Consider the following 25137-nt stretch of genomic DNA (forward strand, 5'->3'; position numbering starts at 1 on the left):
GTCAAGAATGTGTTCCGCGTCTCATCGCCTTGAGATCTTATATTTATTTCTTCTCCCCTGTTTAGCTCCAGGAGCATGTGACTGTGTCATTCCTAGTGGAGAATTCAGGCATGTTGATGGTAGCTAGAAAAACAGATGCTAGTATGTCACTTAAACACCTACTATCGTGAAAACGCCTGAGCCACGTGTCACGTCTTCAGATTTACATGAACCCACATGTGCCTGTTTTATTTGTCTTTTGAAAGGTAACTTACCTCTGGGGTGCCTGGGTGGCTCAGTCGGTTGAGCGTCTGACTTCGGCTCAGGTCATGATCTCGCAGTTCATGGGTTCGAGCCCTGTGTCGGGCTCTGTGCTGAAGCTCGAAGCCTGGAGCCTGCTTTGGATTCTGTGTCTCCCTCTCTTTCTGCCCCTAACCCACTCGCATTCTGTCTCTGTCTCTCTCAAAAATAAACAAACATTAAAAAAAAAAAAAAAGATAACTTACCTCTTTCCAGAAAGAAGTAAAAATTGTTTTCTGGAAGGAAAACTTTCAATAGCATAATTATAAGAAAATTTGCACTCAAAGATCAAGACAGGAAAATATAAATTTAGATAGAATCTATATTGAATTCTTGAAAATATAAATTTAGATAGAATTTATATTGAAAATGAGTGGTAAGGACTAGCATAATATTAAAATTTCTCCTTACCTCCTGACAATGAGCTTGCAAAAGGAGACATGAAAATACATAGCTTTCTGCATCAGATATGAGGCAGCATGCTGGAACTGTTTTCAAAGGGAACTCCTCTCCTAGGGACATTTGTATGACCAAGCACGGTGAATGAGACAGGCACACAGACGTGATTTCTTGGCCTGGCGCTCTTCCTGGCTTCTCCGTAGAGACGCCTTCTGCCTTTCAGAGTCCCATGTCATCATTCTGCTTTCCTTTCAGTGATGCAGAAATTTGAGAAGGCTCCAGAATCTAAGGTGACCTTCCGTGCGGATGTCACCGTGGCGGGCAGGTCCAGAGTCCCTGGTTCTGAGTCTCCACTGACACAATGCTTGACAGGTAAGGGGTGCTGGGGAGCCGGGCGTGTGGGAAAATACTCTGTGCTGACCTGGGAAAGACAAATCAAATAAAACCACTGAAACTGTAATGAGAAAATACACTTTCTCAAGACATTTGGTAAATGGGTCGATTCCCCAAGTGTATATTCAATTCGTAGTTTCACCTCAGAGTTTATAATGCATATACTACGTCCTGAGAACATGGCTGTGCTAAATGTAAGGGAGCAGAAATGACGGACATCGGTTCCTTGTAGAGTTATTTGTCCGGGTCAGGAGAGCCGTCTGTCTGTACCAATGTCATGGCCAGAAAGAGGTGATAACAGCAATGGTGTTTATCGAGCATGTATGTTTACAAGGATTATCTCATAACCCTACAGTCTCTGAAGGTCGTTGAAGTCCATGTTACGGATGAGTGTGTGTGTGTGTGTGTGTGTGTGTGTGTGTGTGTGTGTTTGGGTGTGTTGGGGGCAGTGGGGGGGGTATGTGTCCACCTGCCCTCAGCATCACCTGAGAGAGACAGGCACGCTGACTGTCCCGTGGTGCTTGCAGACTGTGCGCTGGATGAAGCCTGCAGCTTCCTTGCGGTGTCCACAGCGGGGTCAGAAGTCTTGTGTGATTTCTATGCTTGGACAAATAACCACATGGCCTGCACAACGTCTGCTCAGGTGAGGCATGGCAGCTGTGTGGGGGTTCTGCGTCTCGCCCTTTCTGTGTCAGACATGCTCTGACTGAATGGACACCGGGCCGGTCAGGTGGTGGAATGAGACTGTCAGCAGCTGACCCCGTGTTGCGTCCATTTCTTCAAAGTGATGAGACTTGGGAAAAATCCCCCGGTGGACCAGTGATGGCTCGGGATGAAGCTGTCCCGAGGAGTGTCCGTCTGAGCAGAATCGTTTCCTAACAAACGGGTCGGAGGGATTGTCAATGAGCACTCCCTTCTGTTACCCACTGGCAGCTTGGGCACTGGGCGTGAAGGGACGTTGTCCAGAGCCCTAAGTCCCCTCTGTCTCTCTGAGTCCCGGACCCCAGCATTCCTTTCCATTGTAGAAGTAAAATATGATTATAGCTTAAGAAAGAAAAATGTTAAATATTAGTTAGAACCACATGAAATTGCTGTGTCTGTAGGTCAAAGCTGGCAATTTCACCGTTACTGTGAATTAGGACCGAAGGGTACGCTGGCTCCGAACCACATGCAAATCTCCATTTTTACCGTCCAGTTTTTCATGGAAACTTCCAGAAAATTTCTATGTTTATGAGCATCTTGTTGTGTTTGCTTACGTGTTAATATCTTACACTACATCTTCTTTTCTACCTTGATTTTCTCACATAATGTTTAACTTTCTCCATCTTTAAAATGAACCTTGTTCTTTTTAATGGCAGCCTACCAGTCCATTCTGTGGATGCACGTAATTCATTTCACATTTTTAAAGGGCATGTCGATTTGTTAGCAGTTTTGCGACATCACTGACACGGGTGGATTGCCTGCCCTTAGCACATGCCCCTGTGCAGGTGTGTGAGTGTGTGTTCATAAGCAACATTGCAGGAAGGGGCTTGGAAGGTGGACCGCTGAATTTTAGGACTCCAGCCAGGTCTATATCTGCAGCATCTAGGGAGGAGGCAGGGAGGGGTCTTAGACTGAATCCCAAACCTTGTCCGTTTGGGGCTGTCAGGCCACGTGCACGTTCCTCACCTCAAACTCTTCATCTATAACACGGAGGCTTGACCTCGCAGGCTTCTGGTGAGGATTCGAGAAGCTAACACAATACACACAGCAATGGAGGCAATGTTAAATCCCTTGAGTTTAAAGGTTAAAGCATGTTGGGGAGGATGGCCGTGCCTTTATTACTTTTTTCACTATCATGGCCCAGACCTGCCTTCAGATGTATCAGGGGGACATGGGGGGCCGGTGGGCGGGGAGGGAGGATAGGCTGGGACACTGGTGATAGTCGGCCAGGACCCGCTGGCATCAACGCTGTGGGACAGTACAGACTGGCTGCATTTAATTGCTGTCTGGGGCTTCCAAGTGCTGTCCCCTCACCTCGGCTGGTCCGAGTCAAAGCGACCCTACTAATGGGACACCTCTGTCCACACCTCCCAGAGACGCTTGGTGGTCGAGGGGCCTGAGGTCACAGTCAGTGATGGTGCTCCCTGGGCAGCTAGCTGCCAGGTCCCTGGGCATCTCTGATCTAAGGAGATTCTACTCCTCTCTCCCTCAGGGATCAGACCCGGCTTGCAGAATTGTTAGTGATAGCAGAAGATAGCTGATAGCATCTATTGAGTGCTTACTAAGCACCTCGCATTCCTCTGAGCCAGAGTAGGAGATTATCAGTCGTTGGATCCTCCGATGCCCTGACAAGTATGGATTTTAGTCAATAAGAAATAAAACACTTCCTCATTAAAAAATAAAACTAAAAAAGCCGAAAAGGAATGAACTCTCCCCCCAACTCCTTAGCCCACGAGAGACAGCCTCTCGCAGGAAGTGTTTTTAGGAGGCGGCTCTGGAGCTTGGCTGCCCGGGTTTGGGTCCCAGCCCCACTGCTGACTTCCCGCCCTTCACCCCTTGGTTCCTCGGAGCCCTCGCCTATGATGCAGGGTGGTAATGGCACCCCAGTTATCGCGAGGATTGAGTAGAGTCCTACGTGGAGAAGCTCACACGACAGTTTCTGCCGCAGAGTAAGAGCTCAGTGACTGTAATAGCTGTCACCACCGCTGTTAGTATTGTTAACAGGGAGGCAAGAAATGCCATCTCAGGCTCCCCTGCAGGACCCCGGGGCTCTCGGTGCTGTCCCGAGACACGGGGTCAGGTGTCGTCATTGATGGGGAGTGACCTGGCCGGTCTATGCTGCCCAGTGTTGCAGCCACAGGGCCAGGCTCCTCGGAGCCTTGTGTCTGGGTTAGGTGTGGGGTGTGCAAGGGACCCTTTACCAAGGCAGGAGCCCCTTGTTTGGGTCTAGGCTGCAGGTGTATCGTCCAACTCACACTCGCCCCACCGCCTCCAGGGGCGGGGGGCCCTGCAGTCTGGGACCTGCCACCCACACCCTTCTCAGGAGCGCAGGGCCCTTTCCCTCTCGGGGACCCTGCTCCCCTCCCCAGGCCATCATCCCTCCACCGCACAGCCAGGAAACTCAGGCAACTCTGAGAGGGGGGCAGAACCCTGGGAAAAAAACCACAAATTGATGAGAACAGATTTATCCTGCCACCCCCCCCCCCCCGCCCCCCCAGCCCCAGCAGAAGTTCTGGAAACAGGCAGAAAGAGGGATCCGAGATTAGCGAGAATGGCAAGGCGTTTGGACGTCTGACCTCATTTCCAAGCTTACAAACCTTCCCTTGATCCTCACTGGACACGAGCTGTGCCCATAAGGATGCTTCTGCATCTGTCCTCTCCCGCCATTCCCCCTCTCGAGACTGACAGTCTCCAAGAACCACAGGCTCTAGTCCTCAAAACACCACAGAATTCTATTTATTTATTTATTTATTTATTACATTTGTTTATTTTTGAGTAGAGAGAGACAGAGCACAAGTGGGGGAGGGGCAGAGAGAGAAGGAGACACAGAATCGGAAGCAGGCTCCAGGTTCCGAGCTGTCCGCACAGAGCCCCACACGGGGCTCGAACTCCCAGACCGTGAGATCATGACCTGAGCTGAAGTCGGAGGCTTAATGGACAGAGCCACCAGGAGCCCCAAAACACCACAGAATTCTTTGTCATCGTTTCTGCCTCTTACTTTGCTTAAAACCCCCTTCTTTTATTTCCAACTGATGAACTCTTACTCATACGTCAGTACCCCACCCAGATTCACTTTTGTTCTGGGAAAGTTTTCAAGCTCTCCTTTCTCAGTAGAATTACTCGTTCCCGCTTCTGTAATTACCTCCTCTTGACTTACATGTGTCTTTGCAGCTAACACTCTGGGCCGGAATTTTCTGCTTCCGCGTCGGTGTGCTCCAATAGACGGGGAGAGACTAACGGGCCGGAATCGTCTGTTTTTACCTTTGCAGCCCCAGCACCTAGCCATGGTCAGAGTTTGGTGAATGTTTGTGGAACTGCAGTGACCATCTCTGGATAATAATGCATCCTCTTTCCATCTCCAGCATCAAGACACCCTGGGGAACTCAGGGGCCACCGGCTTCGGGAGTCTTAGGTGCCAGGTGACAGTGAGGAACGGGACTCCCGACTCTCTGGCTGTGTATTTGAAAAAGGGTAGGTTGGCTGAGCTAGGTGGTTTGGGGCCTGGGTGGTTTAACTTGACACTCGTGTTTAGAGCCGCTTCCTGGCAGGGCGAGTTCAGGGAGGGGACCGCACTGTCGGGACGGGGAGGCTTCCTCCGTAGGTGAGGAACTAAGTCACAGAGCAGACACAAGGGGTGTCGATGAGCGATGAGCGGGGAGCATCCCCAGCAGGGGTGTGGACTCCGAGCTCCCTGCAGCTGCCCCTCTCACGCCTTCCCTTCCCGTTGGTCTCCACCCTCCCCAGAAGTTACCAGACCTTCTCACAAGGGTCCAAAACCTCCAAGGACTGTCTCCCTCACCAACCGGGGCCTCCTACAGCTGCAGGCGCATGCATATTACCTGGAGGGCTCGTAAAAATGCGGATGTTGAGTCAGTAATTCTGCCTTTCAAATAAGCTCTTGGGGAGGCCTGGTCCTCTGGCCTCAGGCCGAGTAGCAAGGGCATATCCTCTCAGTTTACAGCTCACTTCCCTAGACTTGTTACATCCACCTTCATAGAAATTCTTCGAGGAAAACGAAACAGGGATCATAGCCCCTGTTTTACAGATGAGGAGACTGAGGCTCAGAGAGATTAAAAGAGTTTCACAAGGCCTTACTGTTAATCAGTTGGGGAAGTGGGTGAGACCCCAAGTGTGTCTGAATTCCCCTACGTGGCTTCACAGAGCGGGGACAGGGAAGCCCGCCCTCTTCTGCCCTGTCCTGCTCACCTCCATCAGGGCCAAGAGAGGCTGGGAGCCCTGGGCACAGCTAGGCTCCCCATGAGCTGCGGCACATGGCTGGCCCCTGCTCCCCGGGCCCTCCCTCACTCGGTTAAGGGTGAGGGCACTGGAGCTCGCCTGCCTGGGCTGACCCCACTCTGCCACCTACTTGCTGTGGCCAAGGTCCTTGACGTTCTGGGCCTCCAGTTCTCCACTGGCAGAGGAGGAGTCACAAGTGAAGCGAGGAGATTGGAAGGTTGGGGTGAGGTGACCTGTGCTGGTAGAGCATGGTCCATAGCAGGTGCGGATTTCTCAGACCGACTTTGTTCTTGCTGACACGTTTCCTGATGACCCGAGGTAAGGGCACAAACCAGAAGGCGGCCCAGGGGGCCTGACTGAGGATCTGGGGGTGGACTGGGGAGTGGCAGGCCTGCCATTCTCGCAGATCCGTAGCTCAGGTGGCCTGGCTCCCAGCAGCTTCAGACTTGTGCAACGTGGAGACGATGCCACAGTCCGGACCCAAGGCCTCGGCTGGCCTCGCACGGTCTGCAGCCCATGGCAGAGACAAGTGCGTGTGGCTTTTTGCCTCTGGCCCTTCCTTCCCCTAATGCCTCCGTCCTGTCTTAGGGGAGGGCTCCCTAGGAGAGTGGAGTTCAGCAGAGCTGAGATTTCTCTCATCTGTGGCCAGGGGGGACTAGAATTCCTGCCCCAGTGTTTATTCCAATTATTTTTTTTATCCATTACAAAAAATAACAGCACATAGAGACTTTATTTTTGTCTAAAAAGGACAACCAAAATAAAACAAGTAACCCCTCCCCAAAATGTTCTTTAAAACCAACCCTTGGAGTTTCATCACATTTTTTTTTTAACGTGATTGTATTTCTTTCTAAGTGTTTGTTCTTATTTTTTTTCTCCTCATCTCCGATTGCAAGGGAAACGGAGACTCTTCCTTGTTGCCAAACTAAATCAGTGTGTTTCTTGCTTTTTTTGTTTTGTTTTGTTTTACTTTTTTTATGTTTATTTTTTTTTTTTTGAGAGGGAGAGAGAGACAGAACATGAGTGGGGGAGGGGCAGAGAGAGAGGGAGACATAGAATCTGAAACAGGCTCCAGGCTCTGAGCTGTCAGCACAGAGCCCGACGTGGGGCTCGAACTCACAAACCGCGAGATCACGACCTGAGCCAAAGTCGGACGTTTAACCGACTGAGCCACCCAGGAGCCCCCTACTTTTTTTTTTTTTTTGAAGCAGGAAATGCACAGACACAGACATTCTGCTTCCTAGGAGAGCAAACACAGAAGGGATGTTCAGCAACTTCTTTAGTTTGCGTGCTGTAAAGGGCGTAAGATGTCACAGCTGAGGAGGGATATACGTGGCTTTTGAAAGCCTCCCGTGTCAGTGGTGCCTAGTAGGTAGGCAAGCACATCTATTCACACACCTGACCCTAAGCGACCTGGAAGACGAGACACCTCGGTCCATCTCCCAGTACCATTCTGTCTCCGTGCACCTAAGAGCTGTGGCTGGGAACGTGGGGGAGAAGCCATGTGATCTTTCAGAATCGAAGGAAGACAGTGCTCAGAGGTTCCTTCTAGATGGCCTAGCCCAACTCCCTAGTTTCACAGAAGAGGTCTAGAAAGAGGAAGCACCTTGCCCCTGTGTCAGGGTGGAACCTGGGACTTCAGGGCATGACCTCTTCCAGCTCTGAGACTTCCCCCAGACCTGCTCTGTTGTCTAGGACTCGACCTCGTGTGGACCAGCTCGGCACTGGCACTTTTCGTAAATATTTACTGAGGCAGGATATGCACTTTGGCAGGCACTGTGGACACAGCTGTGAACAAAACAGACAGAATGACGGTGAAGGAATCGATCCAGCAATAAGATCATTTCCGAGGGTTCTAAGCGCTTTCGTGAAAATAAAACAGGGCACTGGGTCAAGACAGGCACGGACATGGGCAACTAGGGCGGTCAGGTTCACGGAGACAGGAAGTAGAACAGTGGTTACGAGGGACGGGGGAGGGGATGGACGGTCAGTGTTGGATGGGTGCAGAGTTTCATTTTGGGCTGAGGCAAAATAATAGAGACGCATGGGAGTGATGATTGCACAACAGTGTGAAGGTACGAATGCCATCGAAGTATCCACTTAAGATGGTTACAACGGTCAATCTTATGTGACATATGTTTTATGACAACTTAAAGAGGAAATGAAAGAAAAACGTTAATTGCTAGAGGTTGGCCAGGGAAGGAGCCTCGGAGGAGAGGACGTTGGAACGGAGACCTGAGGCGGAAGGAAGAAGAGGCACTTACATGAAGACCTCAGGGCAGGAGGTCCCCGGTGCCGGGCAATATGGCGGATACCGGGGGTGGGGCTGAGAGATGGCCCTACAGTCCAGGGCTACGGTCCCATGGAGCTTTCTTCAGTGATGAGCATGTTCTATAAACCCTTGCTGTCCAAAATGGCCACACGTGGCCACCGGCACTTGGAATGTGGCTACTGCAACATGAATTTTGGAGAACTGAAATAGACATTTAAATAGTCATGTATGGCCGGCGGCTATAGGGTTGGCCAGCAGGGAATGGCTCTGGGGAGTCTCAAGCCGGTTAGGGAAGCAGACACTGTCTCGAGTAGCTTAAATACAGGGTGAAGGATGACGGAGCCTTGAGATCTAGGGAGGGAGAAACGAATTCTAACTGTAAAAATCAGGGAGATGGGGCCTTGAAATGAAGCTGGGTTTTGGTGACAAGGATGGGCTGGGGCTTTTCAGGCTCAGCCAGTGACAGGGCGGTCAGGCAGAAGGGGCGGAGTGAAGCAATGTGAGGGGACAGAAGATGTGGCCTTCTGGAGACCTGGAAAATGCTGAGCATCAGCCAAGTGGCAGACCCATTGCTCAACCCATTTATGTATGGTCTATCTTTTTATCCCCTCAACATCCAGGAGGATGACACGCTGTCATCCCCATTGTACAGAAGGGGAAGCTGAGGCTCTGAGGTGCCACAAGGATTTGCACCCAAATCTGTCTCATTCCAAGGCTTGTGCTCCCGGGTTCCTCACTCTGAGCCTCTCCACTACTTCCGGGGGCCTGAGTCGGTTAAGTCCTGGTGAACGGCAGGGTGGAGGGGAGGTCAGGATGAGGAAGGCCTTCCGTCTGCCACCCACCAGCTGTGTAAACCCAGGCAGGACCATTCACTCGTTCAGGCTCTCTTGCCTCACGTGTGAAAGGGACATAATAATAGGATAGACATTTTGGCCGTAGATCTATATATATCCCTCCCTGAAAAATCTCGTCTTTGCACAATGATGCTCTCAAAATAACAGGGCTTATGGGAAAACTGGAGTGAGGGACAGGCAAAACCCAAACCTTGCCATTTTTAGCTGAGGGCTGACAGAAGCTATCACAATCCTATTTAAAATGCTAGCACAATTTTTAAAAAGACATCGAATCCATCGCAGAGCGACGCCTCAGTAAATGCTAGAAGAGCCACGTAGCCTGATGTGGGAGGGAGGAGGGAAGGGGGGAGTCTGCCGAGTTAGGGAGGGGAGAATTGGAATTGTCGCTTCGGAGGCAGAGACGGTGGCCGGAGGAAGAACGTTGGCCGGTAGGCGCTGCGTACCCTACCGTGTTCCTTGCAGCCGCGCTCCGCTGTGTTTGCGTGTGCTGTATGCACCTGCCGTTTGACGTGCCGGGAAAACCGTAGATCGACCGATGTGACTTCAGCGTCACAGCTTCTCGCCCGGCCCGAGCTGGAAGCACAGAAGCGCGTGTGGTAGCGGGCAGGGCACGCTGAACCTCACCCGTAGGGCAGTGAAGACGAAGTGAGGTCGCGAAGGCAAATCACGTGTCACGGTGTCTGTGTGCACAGTTGGAGCTCAATAAATGTTTGCTGGTAATGGTAGAAACAATAATAGGTGTCACTTCTCCGCGCATCCCCTCTAGCGCTTCCAAGATGTGAGGGGCGTCTGTCCAGGTCTGCTGGGCTCCCCCTCCTTCACGCATGGGAAATCCAGAAGTTTCGCGGCGCAGAGAGCGTCGCATCTTGGACTCGATGCTGCCCCGGGCCCAAACGGAGGGTCCGTTGTCACGTGACCCGTAAACCGTGGCGGACTCCGAACTGTTTTCAGATCTTTGAAAAAAACTTTTCTCTGCCTTTTCCCCAGGCCAAGAATTCACCACAACAAGCCGGAAGAGCTTCAAGCCAACGGGCTTCCAAAACGCGCTCTCTGGAACCTACGGGGCCGTCGTGTTCTCAGCCTCGGGAGCCGATCTGACCGGGGCCCATCTCTTCTGTCTTCTGGCGTGCGACCGTGATTCGTGCTGTGATGGCTTCATCCTTGCGCAGGTCCAAGGAGGTAACTAATGTGGCAGTGAGGACGGGGGCCCTCCGGTGCCAGGACCCGGGGTCTGACAGGAATACGCAGGGTCGCGGAAGCCAGGATATACCACGTGGAGACGGCGTGGGGAGTCACAGCACGAGGTGACCGCTTAGCTTAGGCAGACCTGCGGGCTTCAGTAGAGGTGGTTTTGATTCGAGGAATAATTGTAAGCCTTTGAAAGTATTTTTTTAAAATTAAAAACAATGTTTTTTTGAGAGAGAGTGTGAGTGGGGGAGGGACAGAGAGAGAGAGAGACAGAGAGGGAGACACAGAATCCGAAGCGGGCTCCAGGCTCCGAGCTGTCAGCACAGAGCCCGATGCGGGGCTCGAACCCATGAACTGTGAGATCGTGACCTGAGTTGAAGTCAGACGCTTCACAAACTGAGCCACCCAGGTGCCCCGCTAATGACAATGTGAAGGAAAGGAATGCCATGATCAGATACGAATTTTGACACTTTGTCTTGAGAAGGTGATAGATGGGGAGTTGGAGTAGATGTGGAGTTCAGTGAGGAGTTACACCCTGCCGTCCAGGTGAGAGGGGGTAGCTTGGGCTGAGGGGACAGCAGTGGAGATGAAGAAAAGGGGACAGATTCAAGGTATCAATAGCAGACAAACCGACAGGACTTTGGACATGAGTATTGAGGACCATTCTTAGCTCTCCAACTTGTTCGCCTAGATAGCTTGCTTGTGTAGTGAATGATGGGAGATGTTGGGTTTGGTAACGGGAGACAGAGATTTGGGAAGGTCATGAACCCATTTACACTGTGCTAGGTTTGAAACGCCTTTAAGACAGTCACAAGGTGGGACTGAGCTTTTGGGGACGAAGATCCAAAGCTCAGAGGGGGAGTCAGGGCGGGAGACGGAAAGGCGTGCGTCCCCGGTGTCGAGGAGGTATCAGAACCGTGGGTATGGGTGGGATTTCCTTGGAGGCGGGCCCGGGGTGAGAAGATCAAGGGTGATGGGGGCCGATCCCTGGTGAACACCTACATGATAGGGAGAACCTTCGAAGAAGACGGAGAACTAGCGGCCAGACAGCAGGGAAGAGACCCGGGAGGGTGGTGCCTCACGGAAGCCGTGGTGGAGAGGGGTGACCCGTGGAGGAGTTTTGTCAACAGACTTGAATGCTGCCTGGGGTTCAAACAGGGTGTTTGCTGAAAACGCTGAGGTTAGCTCCCTGCGGTCTGCGGGGGCCGAACGAGAAAGTGTCGCAGTGGTAGGGGCAGGAGCCTGGACTGGACCAAGTTAGATTCTAAAATTCCTTTTAGGCCTGATGCTCTGTGATTACATGACGTGCATTCGTGTTAGTGTTTAGGTAAGCAAAAGTATATGCAGAGACAGAGAGATTAAACCCACACAGACACGTGTAAGCATGGACGTGTGTGTCAGCGCGTGTATGTGGGAAACACTGCGGTTCAAATCAAGGATGCCTTCTGCCTTCTTTTCCGAGGATACCACAATTTCCCCAGATGCTCCATTACTCACCCACCCATATGGTTTTTCAAGTCGGAAGGTTCGTTTCGCTTTCCTTAGAATCCTATATGGAAGAATTATTGTGTTCCATGGAACAGTGAGCCCACAAAATCCTTTTTTCCATGACATTTCTGGCTAGCAGCTCGCTTGCTTTTTCCTCCAAGCGTAACCTGTGATCCGTGATTTATGCCCAGCTGACCGACCACCTCACAGTGCCGCGAGTTAAGCTCTCCTCGAGACACACATAAAACATCAAGGCAGATGTTTTCCCCAGTCTTGCCCGACGGGCAGATTTGGAGCTTTAAATTATGAAAGCGCTGGCTGGGTCTGCCGATGGCCAGGAACAGAATCCTGCTACCGCGGTCTGGAAAGTCATTTAACTTTCTGGTGGATTCCCCCCTTCCCCCTGCCTCAGTGGCTTTGTTTCCACTGACTAGTAAGGACGATTCGTGAGGCTTCTGTACCTACATGTCAGTGGGGGCTTCTTGGAAGCGGGGCTCAGAGGGCCTCGTGCGGCTCATGGTACACGGGCGTGTACCCGAAGCGGGCAGTATGTGACCAGCAAAGGGACTTCCAGTCTCTAGCTGGCACCCGTGTCTCAGACACACGGAGATCTCGTTGACACTTTAGCACTAAAGGACAAAGCTGCGTGGGTTTCGCATTCCAAGGTCTGGAGCAGAAGGAAAAATCTACCCGCCTCTTGTTTAATCCCATGAGTCTGCGTCTTGGCTTGTTGAGAGGACGGCCCTAGTGCTCAGACTTCCTCTGGGCCCTCAGCGGGCTCCTCCCGGCCCCCACTGAGGTCCCAGGCCCTCGCTGCCGGCTGGCTATTCCTCAGTAGCTAGCAAAACCAGTCCCCTTTCCCATGCCTCTGCTTCCTCATCTGTGGAATGAACTGGGCTAAAGAGGCGAGGGTTTCTAGAATCCATCCGTGCACCAGAATCACCTGTGGTGTTGTTTACAAATGCTAATGCCCAAATGTCACCACCACCCACCCCTCCAAGACCTACAACCTACCTACCCACCTACAGAGTCAGAAACCCTGTGGTTGGTGCTGAGGAACGAGCATTTTCAGAACTCTCCCTGTGCTGTCGATCGGATCGGTCGAAGCCCCCTGGTTTGAGAACCACCAGTCAGAGGGCCTCGAAGGTGGTGTTTTACACAGAGGGGCTCCTGCTGTTCTTGCTGCTGCTGATTTTTTGGCAACTGCAGGTTAAAAGTGGCCAGTGGGGGGGGGGGGAGGACAGGACATCAAATTCATAAGGCAGGTGTCTGAGGCATCTACTTTGGGGAAATTTGGTGACAGATGAGTTAGAAATGCTATCTGGCTTTGGGTAGAAATGAGGATAAGGAGGGGAATGGCATTATGGAATGAGTATTTCCTTTTTTTTTTTCAGGAGAATCTTAACAACTATACTACCTAATGGGATTATTTATCAAAATGATATATAGGGGCACCTGGGTGTCTCCGTTAAGTGTCTCTTGAATTCGGCTCTGGTCACGATCTCACGGTTCATGGGACTGAGCCCCACGTCTGGCTCTGCACTGACAGCACAGAGCCTGCTTGGGATTCTCTCTCTGTCTCTCTCTTTCTCTTTCTCTGCTCCTCTCCTGCTCATGTGCTCACTCTCTCCCTCAAAATAAATAAATAGACATTAAAAAAATAAAACTTCGGATATTTATATATTCAAGACAAAATGGTCTGGTGCCTCCCCTAGTTAGAGATATCTCCCTGTACGTCCCGGACACGCGGGCACACAGCCTGTGCTTGAATGCCTCCGGAGACGAGGAGCTCACTTCCTAATAGGGAAGTTTGTGCTGTTGGTGCAGGGCTCTTGGTTTTTCATAGTTCCTTAGTTTGAATCTGAGTCCCTTCAAGGTTGATGCGTGTGTGTGCGTGTGTGTATGTGAGGGGTGGCGGGGGGCTGCTGTTTATTTGCTCCAGGCCTGAAAAAAGCTCTGCATGTGGTGGGGGTAGAGGAGGAGGACAGAGGATTCTGGCACCGAGACCCCCAGTGGTGTTGAGGTGTCGTCACTGCTGCTGGCCCACGAAGAAGGCCTCTGACGCACAAGGAAAGTTCGGCAGTCGCACTGGTGGCTCTTCCTTGGGGAATTTGCCCCCGTGGCAACTGCAGGCCTATCAGGGAAAAGTAACCCAGTTGAAGACCAGGCTCCTGAGTTCCAGGGTCCCTCTGTGCTCCCGAGGAATTGTTACCTGTCCCCATCCTCCAAGCCTCTCGGGGCACAGACGTGAGTCCCTGGGGGCGGGGGCCCTTCCTGTCTCTATCACGTCAGCCTCTCTTCCCTCTCGTGACTCTGCAGGCCCCCTCATCTGCGGGTTGCTGAGCTCCCCCGACGTCCTGCTTTGCAACGTCAAAGACTGGAGGGACCCCACGGAAGCCCGGGCTAATGCCACGTGTCCTGGTGTGACGTACGACCAGGGGAGCCGCCCGGCGGCACTGCGGCTGGGAGGCCAGGAGTTCGAGAGTAAGTCTCCGCCTTCGGCTTACGTTCCTTCAGAAGGAATTTTCCTCAGCAGCAAGGTCCGCCGCCCCTCCCCTGAGAGCCCTCCTTGTACCCTCAGAAATTTCTCCTTCTGAAAAGAAACTGGACCAAAGATGCTGCATAAAACTCGCAGACCCCAGGGTGGCTGGAGGGGGGGGCTGGCTCCGTCGGGAGGCTACCCTGTTGCAGGTGGTCCCGGTACCAGCCACACTGCCCATTCTAATTACAGGGGTGCAAGAGACTGTGCCCCTCCCCCCCCCCCCCACATGGGCTCCATTGACAGAAATCACCATCCGGCCCGTGCCTTCCTCTTCTTTCTTTCAGAAGCTCTTCCAACCTTTCCCACAAGCCTAGAAGCCTTAGATCTAGAAGTCGCTCTGAGATCATTTGCCCGCCCCCTCATCTCACAGGGATAGGCATTAGCGAGGCGGCCAGTCAGATCTCCTCTCTGCCCGCCCCAGCCCTGCCCTCTCGGCAGGTGTCCCTCAGGGAAGAGTCCTGAGCTGGAGACTGACCACAGCACCAAGACTCAGTGCGGTCAGGACCGGCGGGCTCAGCATCACCAGAAGCTCCTTAGAAACACAAGTTCTCAGGTCCCGGCCCAGACCCCCTGGGTGGCCCCAGGAGTCTGTTCTAACCGGCTGTCTAGGATCATGCTATGCCTGCTGAGTTTGAGAAGCGGGAGAAGCACTGACGAGGTGGCCTGGGAGCTTCCTTCCGACCCGAACAGTCGGAGTTTATAGTGAGAACAGGGCCCAGGGATCCCTCGCTCCCGGTTCCTCTGTGAGGTTGGTGGCAGCCTGGCTCCCTCTCTGTTTTCCTGCCAGCACGTGGTCCCAGCCCACCCTCTGCGGCGGGAGGGGTGAAAGCCGCGCGGGTGTCGGCTAGACAGGGCGGGGAAGGGGCTGTGGGGAGGTCAGAGAGCCCTTGGAGATTCCTGTCTCTGCAGGATGTGGCGGCCACCGTCTCCTGCCTCCAGGGGAAGCCTGCAGGACCTGTTGCTCAGTGGACGGCAGCTCTTGGGGTTCTAGTGGCAGACAGCTTGCCACCTCCTCCAGCCGCCCTCCCTGACTACCCTGTAGAGTTTGTTGCTTCCTCCGCCGCAGAGCATGACACACAGTTTACGAATCCCTCTGTCGGGCAGTGCGGGGGGCCGTGCGGGGGGCAGTGCCCTGCAGGTGTGCCTCTGCCTGTCCACGGGTCTCACTTGCCAGCCGGGAGTGTGCCTGTGGTGGTGAATCCCAGCTTGGGACCCCGCGTGTGTGACCTGGGGCCGGTCAGTAAAGGTCTTCAGGCCCGATGGCTTGTCTACAAAATGGGGTGAGGACAGGACCCGTCTCCCCGGGCTGCGGTGATGGCGGAAAGGAAGATATTGGCGGTAATCACAGACGCGTCTCCCGTCGTGCGTGCGATGAGCCAGCCCCTGCTCTAAGGCCCCGGCCACTGCTAAGGCACGTACCCCCCACACGGTGCTTGTGGGGAGGCACTGTTACCAAGGCTCCCCGTTTTACAGCTGAAGAAACTGAGGCACACAGAAAGCGAAGTCTTCTTAAGGGCTCAGGACTTCCAAGTAGAAGGGCGGGGACCCGACACGGGGTGATGTGGTTCTAAAGCTGATGGGCTTGCCCACTTCTCTGTAGTGGATGCTTCGGATAATACACCTGTTTGAGGACTTTGTAGGGTGTCTGACACTTAGTACTGATATTAGATACTATTATTATCATTCTTAAAGTTGTCACTGCGTTTTGCTATTTTAAAGACCTGGGCCGTGTCTTACTAATTTCTGGATCCACAGCATCAAGCATAAAACCTGGCGTAGAGAATACACATAACACCTGTGGAGTGACTATTTACCAAAGCCTGAACAAAAAATATTGCCTGATTAGGTGGGATTCCATGAGGCTTAGTTTTTTGGGGGGGTAAATAAAATCAAGTAACTTATTTATGTGATAGACAGTGAACATATGGTACCCATTATTCTGAGAGGTAGCCCAGGGTGAAAACAAGCATTTGAAGAGAGACGTATGATATGTTTTTTTTTTTCAACGTTTTTTATTTATTTTTGGGACAGAGAGAGACAGAGCATGAACGGGGGAGGGGCAGAGAGAGAGGGAGACACAGAATCGGAAACAGGCTCCAGGCTCCGAGCCATCAGCCCAGAGCCCGACGCGGGGCTCGAACTCACGGACCACGAGATCGTGACCTGGCCGAAGTCGGACGCTCAACCGACTGCGCCACCCAGGCGCCCCGACGTATGATATGTTTATGGGCAGTAACTCCGGAGGGAATTGCTTACCATGGAGCATGTGCTTGGTGTGTGCCCAAGAAATAAAGAATGTGTCCTTGTCTGGCCTCCCTGAGAAGGAGTGATTACCAAATGACTTTTGAAGTTTCGGGTTCTTTCAGTGCTCTGTGTGTATTTTGAGGTGTGGGCAAAGGTTTCTTTTTGGTTTAATATTTTTCATGGTTTTTTTTTTTGAAAGAGAGAGAGCTTGAGTGGGGGAGGGGCAGACAGAGGGAAAGAGAGGATCTGACGTGGGCTCCGAACAAACAGTAATGAGGGGCTCGAACTCACGAGCTGTGAGATCATGACCTGAGCCGAAGTCGGACGCTCAACCGACTGAGCCACCCACGTGCCCCTGATGTAGGCAAAGTTTTTCTTTTTTTTTTTTAAGTTTATTTATTTATTTTGAGAGGGAGAGACAGAGAGGAAGAGAGAACACCAGCAAGGGATGGACAGAGAGAGGGAGAGGAAGAGGGAGAGAGAGAATCCTAACCAGGCTCTGCACAGTCAGTGCGGAGCTGGATGCGGGGCTTGAACCCAGGAACCACAAGACCATGACCTGAGCCAAAGTCGGACGCTTAACCGACTGAGCCGCCCAGGCACCCGTGGTGTGGGCTAAGTTTTACGAAGGGTGTGCTTGGATGGGGATTTCAGGCACCCTGAGGTATATTCATGATGTTCCAAATTAAGAGTTGCCTTATTGCACAGACGGATCAGGAGGCCCTCTCCAACTGGGAACAACAGGGCACAAATCTTCCTGTCGTGGTAATTGGTCACTCTAAGTACAATTAATCCCTGGGAAAAGAAATGAGATTTAAGTTCTTACTAAGATGTGAATAGCTGATAGATTCCCTTTTCTAAGAACAGATATTGATAGAAGGAAAGAGGAGTGAGGATTCCATGGATCCAGACGGCAGCAGGGGAGGCCACAGAAAGGATCGAAAGCACATGGGAAGGAGCTGGGGACAATCAAGACGAGCTCTGCCCCTCTCAGCCCCTGCCTTCCCATTTAGCCATTGGTTAGATGGTCTTGGCAATACACACTCTGGAATTAGACCCCGGATTCAAATCCCAGTGTGGCTGCCTATGCTCATTGTATGACCTTTCTGGGCCTTGGCTTTCCCGGTTATAAAGTGCAGATAATGATGACTTTGGGCTCTTAGGGGGGTTGGAAGGATTAAGGGAGGAGTGTGCGATGAGGCCCTGGAGTGATGCTCGCAGCGAGGTGGGCACTCAGTAGATACTAGAGATTATGGAGCAGTGGCCTGCCCTGAAAATATTGGACACGAATTCTGCTTTTCTCCTCCAGCTCCGCGGCCTCGCTCGAATACACATTAACCTCTCCTAGCCTCAGTGTCTCCATCTGTAAAATGGGGGTATGCTTTTTTGTATGTTACGGAGTGAAGTGCTCATATTCCCTCTAGGCCATAGTTGAAGGCATTGCTTTCTGAACCTCAAGTCGCGGGTCCCCTGACGGCACATCCCGCAGAGGCACCCTGTGGGACTTCTGGTCTGGACGTCCGCTTTCATCCGTCAGCTCGCGGGTCCTTCGAGGGGGCTGGTTCAACAGCTGGCCTGGTTAATGGAGAATCAGCCTTGACGTGTATAAGCGAATCGATTGCCATTTGTGGGAAATTGTAACCCAGTGGAATACACTGAATCAAACGGGAAGCACGTCAGAATCCGTGTTGCGTTTTGCAAAACGCTTTCACACCGAGCTGCTCACTGATGCTTTTGACACTTGGGGGAGGCAGCTGGTCGCCTCACAGTTGTACCCACGAGAGTGCAGTCACAGCTGTGATGTGGCGTGCTTAAGGAAACTGTCACTGCTGGCACCTGCACCTTAAACTTGGGAGACCCGGGCTATCAGCGAAAGCTCTCCCCACCGCCCCCTTGGTGCCACTTGCTTGGGTTACTTGAGTGATTCCAGCAAATTCAGGAGTCCAGTGATGAAGAATGTTGGTCCTCGGCCATCTCTCTGGGCTTGTCTCCTCCAGACGTTGGGTCATTAATGTCAGCTCCCTGCATGTTCTACTTTGAGGATTATTTAAAAAAAATTTTTTTAATGTTTCTTCATTTTTGAGAGAGAGAGAGAGAGAGAGAGAGAGAGAAGTGAGCATGAGCGGGGGAGGGACAGAGAGAGGGAGACAGACAGAATCTGAAGCAGACTCCAGAATCTGAGCCTGACGCGGGGTTCCGACCCATGAACCGTGAGATCATGACCTGAGCTGAAGTTGGACGGCCAGCCGACTGAGCCCCCCGGGCGCCCCCAGAATGCCTCTTTAGCACGTTTCTCTTCATTTGCTAAGCCAAACAAATATCAGTTCACATCAAACAAATACACCCACAAAAAAACTCACAAATTACGGAGAGGCCGTTTTATCCAATACGAAGGCCCAGTGCTTTTCCTGGTTGTGAGGTTTCTCTTTCCCGTCATCAGATTTCTGTTTAAACATCTCCCTCAAGATCAGAACCCACCCACGGTCGGCATCTCCCGCGTTGCCAGTGGGCATCTCTGGATGTTTTAAGTACTTGGTGCTGGCTGGGTCCATCTCCCCTGTTCTAAGAGGAAAGTCTTGGAAAGCTCTGGAATGGCTTATGGTTCCTTTCTCACAATGTCTTGAAGTGCAAATGAATGAGAACAGGCAGATTGAATGTCCCCTAATGTCCACAGAGGGTTGACATTTGACAGGAAAACACAGGCTTTGGCAGAACACCCCTGGGTTGATCCTGAATCCCAAAGGCTTCATGCTTTGGGCAATGGTGAGGCTCAGGCCGATGGCTGGCATCCCCTTCCCAGGAGTCTGTTTTGTATCAGTGATTGCTATTGTCTTGGGGTGCCGGGAGCTTGGTGGAAAAACTTAACAGTGCATCTGTGATGCTCTTTGTCACTAAATGCATTTGGAGGTGGTGTCTGATGAGCATCTATAAATAGGCTGACCCTCCTAGTTATTTACAGGAGCTGTCATGTGCTTAGCACTAAGCAGAGCCTGAGACAAGGATTCGAGAGTGCAGTTTGTTTAGGAGGCGCAAAGAATATACGGTGGGCTCTGAAACCTGGGCTTTCTGGCTTAGGACGCTGCCCACTCCCAGGCTGTAGATTCAAACTGAGCCCCCACTCCCACCCCAGACACAGCACATGACCTCTGCAGAAGTGTTTTGAAGTATATTAAGACCACACAGCACCCATCAACCCCCAAGAATCAGGCTCCGTGCCAAACCCCAAAACTTCTAAATGTGTATGCGTTCTTGCTGCCTTGATTACCGAGAGAGAGGCGATGAGTCAGTGTGGAGACCTGTTTGTGTAACAGGGATGTTCTAACTCAACTGTCACGGAAGGAATGGGACAAATGTCTGGACAGTTAAAACTGTTTTTGCTTTAGGGGCGCCTGGCGGCTCCGTCAGTTAAACGTCCGACTCTTGATTTCCACCCCGGTCGTGATCTCACGGTTTGTGGGTTCAGGCCCTGCATCGGGCTCCGCGCTGACAGTGCAGAGCCTGCTTGGATTCTCTCTCTCTCCCTCTCTCTCTGCCACTCCCCTCCACTCTCTCTCTCTCTTACAATACATAAATAAACTTAAAGAAACCTGTTTTATGTTAGAATGTTGCTTAGCAGAGAAGGGGAGGCATAACGTTGGCTTCCGTTCTGTGTTCCTCCTTGCAATCAACGACAGCTCTGCAGCAGGGATTATGCTCGGTGTGGGTGATACAAGATGAAGAAGGCCCAGTTCCCAACCTCGGAAAGCTCTAGTACATTCAAGGACGATTACAGTCAAGTGTGAGCTTAAAGACAGAGGTGTTTGTTGAGTGCTGCGGAAATCCAGAGGAGGGGTACATAACCCAGCCAGGGGGGTCGTGGGGGCCTTCTAGAAGGAGGTGATGCAGATCCTGATTCTTAAAGGGTGAATGGAGAGGTTAACCAGGTGGCAGGGGACAGGAGGTCTTAGCGGAGAGGAGAAGCACACGCAGTGACGCAGGGGCCTGAAAGCACGTGTTAGGCGTCACTGGGAAGACGGGCACCTTCCAGACGCCGGGCGGCTGCTCACGCTGTCAAGAACCTGATCGCAGGGAAGGGAATTCTGAAACGTGTAGCAGCTCTTGCAAGACGGGAGGTAGGATGGCCTTTCGGGAAGGATACCCGGGTGCTGTGTGGCTCGGTCGGGGGTGGGGGTGGGAAGGAGTCAAGGGAACCAGTGAAAATCTAATCGTGTCAAAAGAGGTGTTAAAACCGTGTGAAAGGGTGGTGGGTCCCTTGGCAGGGGCGGATCTGAGACTAGTTTAGGCAACAGGCTGGTTGGATGTGGAGACTGATGCCGGGGAGGAGGGTGGCTCCTAGAAGGTGAGCAGGAAGGAGGGGGCGCCATCGACCGATCTGGAAAGATGGAGGAGGTAAGTGTGGATATGGACATGGGGTGGGAGATGGGGCAGACAAGAGAGGGCGCAGAGCCATTCTTTTCGTCCCCGCGTTTCCTGCGCACCCCTGTGGAGACCGGGCAATCATATCCGTAGTTAAAATGACCAAGGCATCATCACTTTCTCTGTGTGACTTACAGACACCTACGTGCCAATCTTAGATGTTGGTCGGGTGGTTTTCTGGATCGACCAAGGTGCTCAGTGTTCGTGTGCTGAATTTACCTGAATTCCACTGGATTGAGCTGTGTTGAAATGGGCAAAAACCAAGGATGAGATTCAGACTCGCCGTATTTTCCAGGCTAGAAGTCACAGGGCTCCTTTGCCTCGAGATGAATAAAAAGTGGGTCAGAAGGTCCCATTCCCATCACAGCGCAGTGCATTCTGGGCCCCCCCAGTACAGTGTGAGATCTGTGTGCACCTGTGTGGAGCACCTGTTCTCCCCCCGGGTGATGGAGGGCACCTGTGATTTTCCCTGCCGCTCCATGAAGGCAGGACCTACTCAGCACACATCGTCAAGATATTCTGGACCACATGAGAGTCTCACCAACTCACCCAAGTCAGAAATGGGAACTGCAGAGTGGTGAAGAAATCCCCGAGAGATTGTTGCTCTTGGGAAGAAGCAGGGGTGTGGATGTGAACTAATACTTGTTGGGGGTCCCTGATCCAAATGCAAGTACCCCTCATGGTAAAGTACGTCATGAAGTGGTCCTTGGTTTTAGTCTCAGGTTTGAGAGCACTAAAGCACCCTTCCGCTAAGATGCGTCTCCTACTTTTACAGGATAAGTAAGAATCCTAATGGTTGGCCTAAGCTATTTTGAAAATTGTATTGACTTTATTTACTTATGTTACTGACATTTATGCTACCAAAGGCATATATTTATATATCTATATTTACATCTTCTTTCCCTCCTTCTTTCTTCTCTCTCCTTTTTTCTTTCTTTCTTTCTTTCTTTCTTTCTTTCTTTCTTTCTTTCTTTCTTTCTTTCTTCTCCTCCATCCTTTTGAAGAGTCAGTATGCCAAATATATTTAGTGTAAAAAGATTTAAGACACAAATTCTCTAATTTCTCTTGGGACAAAGTCCCCTAGTCTGGCCTTCATCATAGGCACATGTGATATCAGGAAAGACGGCGGAAGGAGAACAGATCGAGCCCCTGCTCGGTGTTGGTGTTGGAGGAGTACACAGTGGCTCCTCTGTACTGTGTAGAGTGAATTTCATATTTTCAGAGATCCAAGTCTCTATCTTCCAGATATCATAGGTTTTAACTTCCCCAAAGTTTTATAAGTGACATCCACCCTCTGAAGAGGGCTTTGAGAGAATCATGAGTAGGTCTTCTAAGGAAACATGAAATCCCAATATTGGGTAGCATGAGATGTTCTACAATCATTATTTATTCCCAGTTTAGCAGGAAAACCAAGTGGAAGTGCAGCTCAATATTTTTGATTCACCCCCGTGGCCTAGCATGGGGTGGCCATGCCCCATGGGGGGAGGGGCAAGCATGGTAATTCTTGGTGGGGAGGGGCTCATGACTTTAATAGCTGAATTTCCCAAATAGGTCACTGTTTAACTGAACTTCTTTAAACCTCTTTAAACACCTCTCTAAACACAAGAACCTTTACAGATGTTTGCCATTTTGGAGGGGCAGAATTCTAAAATATGTTATCCTCTCTTTGGTGAGGTGATTGAAAGCATGGGGTTTGGAGCCTAGAAAGTGGTGTTTGAATTCTGGCATTGACCTCTCTGGATTTTGACCTTCACCTGGAAATTAGCGGCAAAAAATGCCGACCTATGAGGTTTAAATGAAGCAGTATCTGGAAAGTGCTCCTCATAGTGTTGGGCAAATGGCAATGATGCTTAACAATAATTCGCTATAATAATACATGGTTCTTAATAATAGTGAACAAGACGTGATCACTTTTTCATGTCTCAGACTGAGCCAGGTGTTTCCTGCCATGTGTGGGGTTGTCTGCCTCAGAATCTGTACTTTTTGAGCTCTTTTCTTAGCCTCTCATAACACAGGGGGATTGGCAGGGTCTTAGGGCTGAGCGGAGGCAAGAGAGGCTGCCCTGACCATCAAGGAATGGTGTGGCAAAGCCGGTCTCATCCAGGGGTGATGCCGGAGGAGTGTCGTTTGGCAGAAAAGGACACTGAATAATATTAGTAACGAATTAAATAATGGCAGCTACCAACCATAGGGTGCGCATCAAATGTTGAGGATACAGAAGACACTTCAAAGTATTCCCAGCCTCCCATCATCATCCCCATTTTCCCCCAAGGCCAGAGCCTCAGAGGACTGAAGTGACAGGGACGATGGACGCGGCCCCAGGGTCTCCGTGGGCTTGGTTCTCTTTTGGCTAATCCCCGGTTCCTTCGGTAATGTTCTGTCTCATGGTTTCATGGCCTCTCCCCACGACCGTCTCTTTGAGGCCCCGAGCCAGACACCTGGGGTCCGACCAGCTCTGGCTTTGTACCAGAGATCTGGAAGACCGCTCCACGAGGCTCTCTCTTTGAGTGCACCTCGATGGGAAATAGAGTTCTCAGGCAAGAGGGGCCCGTGTGGGAGCGGTGGGTCAGCGTGGCCATGGCGGGTCCCCCGTGAGAACAAGCACATCGAAGCTCATGGAAATAAATCTCTCCCTTTGCAGTTCCGGCAGCCCTGGAAGGAACTCAGGATGCCGTTACCAGCTTCCAGCAGGTTTATCTCTGGAAAGGTGAGCTGTGGATATGTGTTTGGGGGAGAGGGAGTGGGACCCTGATTACGCGAGGCTGTCTGGCCCCACCTCTCGTTCACAGGGCACTCTGCTCCCCAGAGAGACAACTGTAGAGATTTGCTTTCCAAGTGAGGGCTCTGTGTGGCATAGAAGGGTTCGGCTCTCATCAGATAAGATACCAAACCTTAGAAAGAAAAATGGAAAGTGTGGAAACCCCAGAGGGGATGGGGGAAGGAAGCATGGCTTCCTGTGAGGTCACGTTCGCTGCCCACAAGCTGCCCTTGCTACAGGATGGGAGCTCTGAGGCCCCAGCAGACTAGGGAGGCATTTCCCCAGGGGCCACGGCCACGGCCACGCTGAGGTCAGGGTGAGGGGACAGGACACGTGGTGGTGCCTTGACCCCTGCTTACAGGGAGTGCTTCTGGTAGTGCCCGTTTGGCATCTCCTGACTGCTTCGTTTGCCTCCTCTGAGTTTACCCAACGTCGACCAAGTGCCTACTCAGAGCCCGGGACACGGGATGGTTCAAGACATCGTGGAGGAGAGGAGTCTGAGTGAAGCAGGATGAGAGGGAGAGCTAAGGCACAGCTTTCACTGTGGGGGCTCCAGCCTCGGGCAGTGGACCCTTACAAGCCATGGCCATGGGGCTAGCGGGAGGGTGAGGACAGATCCCGCCCCTACATCGCTTCCCTCCTCTTCCCTTGATCCCTCCTCACCCACGTCAGGTCCCCTTAGAGACAAGACTGTTTCTGTGCTCACGAGCTGAGATCGTGGGAAAGAACGCAGGGCATGGGGTAGAGTCCCCAGGTATGATTTCTGGTTCCGTTACCCACCGCCTTGTGACCTGGTGCACGTCAGTTATCCCCCCCCCGCCAAGCCCTGGCTTCTGGTGGGCAACATGGCGATAAGAGCTCTCGCCTTCCAGGGTCGTGTGAGCACCGCCAAGGTAGTTGCAGGTGAAGTGCGGGGAGCAGTGCCCCGTGCATCCGTGCTGCTAACTCATGCCAGTGGTGGTGAGGACGGAGGTAGGGCAGAAGGAAGAATGAGGAAGAGGAAGGAAAGGGGGGTGTCCACCATAGTGGATTTAATGAGATTATACATAGTGATTTAATGAGATTATACACTTCTGTCTCGGTCGTCCCTGTAAGGTGGCTATATAAGGGGGTGACATTTTATCCATTTTGCAGACAAGAAAAACAAAGCGTGGCGAGGGTCAGCTATGTGCCCCCGGGGATTGCTGGGGGCGGGACCCAGACTCTGGCTCCGAATTCAGTGCTTCCTCGTTACCTAAATTTTCTGATAAATAAGCAGCTAGCTGGTGAAGAATGAAGGGATTTCTCCTCCCTAGGACATTTGCAGCGCTGAGCAGAAGCACCCACAGGCTTGTCTAATGCCCTGTTCTCCCCATAGGCTCACTCTGCT

The 25137-nt window shown here is 51.8% G+C and overlaps 1 protein-coding gene across 1 annotated transcript in view; it reads left to right on the top strand.

Annotated features, from left to right (window-relative positions):
- Positions 1-25137, top strand: part of TG (thyroglobulin) — a 242962-nt gene that overhangs the window by 48583 nt on the left and 169242 nt on the right. The window contains exons 17-22 of the mRNA XM_019459811.2: positions 934-1050; positions 1599-1714; positions 5136-5244; positions 10120-10311; positions 14128-14292; positions 23652-23717. Coding sequence (XP_019315356.2) covers positions 934-1050; positions 1599-1714; positions 5136-5244; positions 10120-10311; positions 14128-14292; positions 23652-23717 — 765 coding nt within the window. The remainder of the gene's footprint in view (positions 1-933; positions 1051-1598; positions 1715-5135; positions 5245-10119; positions 10312-14127; positions 14293-23651; positions 23718-25137) is intronic.

Source organism: Panthera pardus, unplaced genomic scaffold (genome assembly GCF_024362965.1).
Source record: "Panthera pardus isolate Hobbes unplaced genomic scaffold, ASM2436296v1 HiC_scaffold_7, whole genome shotgun sequence".
NCBI lineage: Eukaryota > Metazoa > Chordata > Mammalia > Carnivora > Felidae > Panthera > Panthera pardus.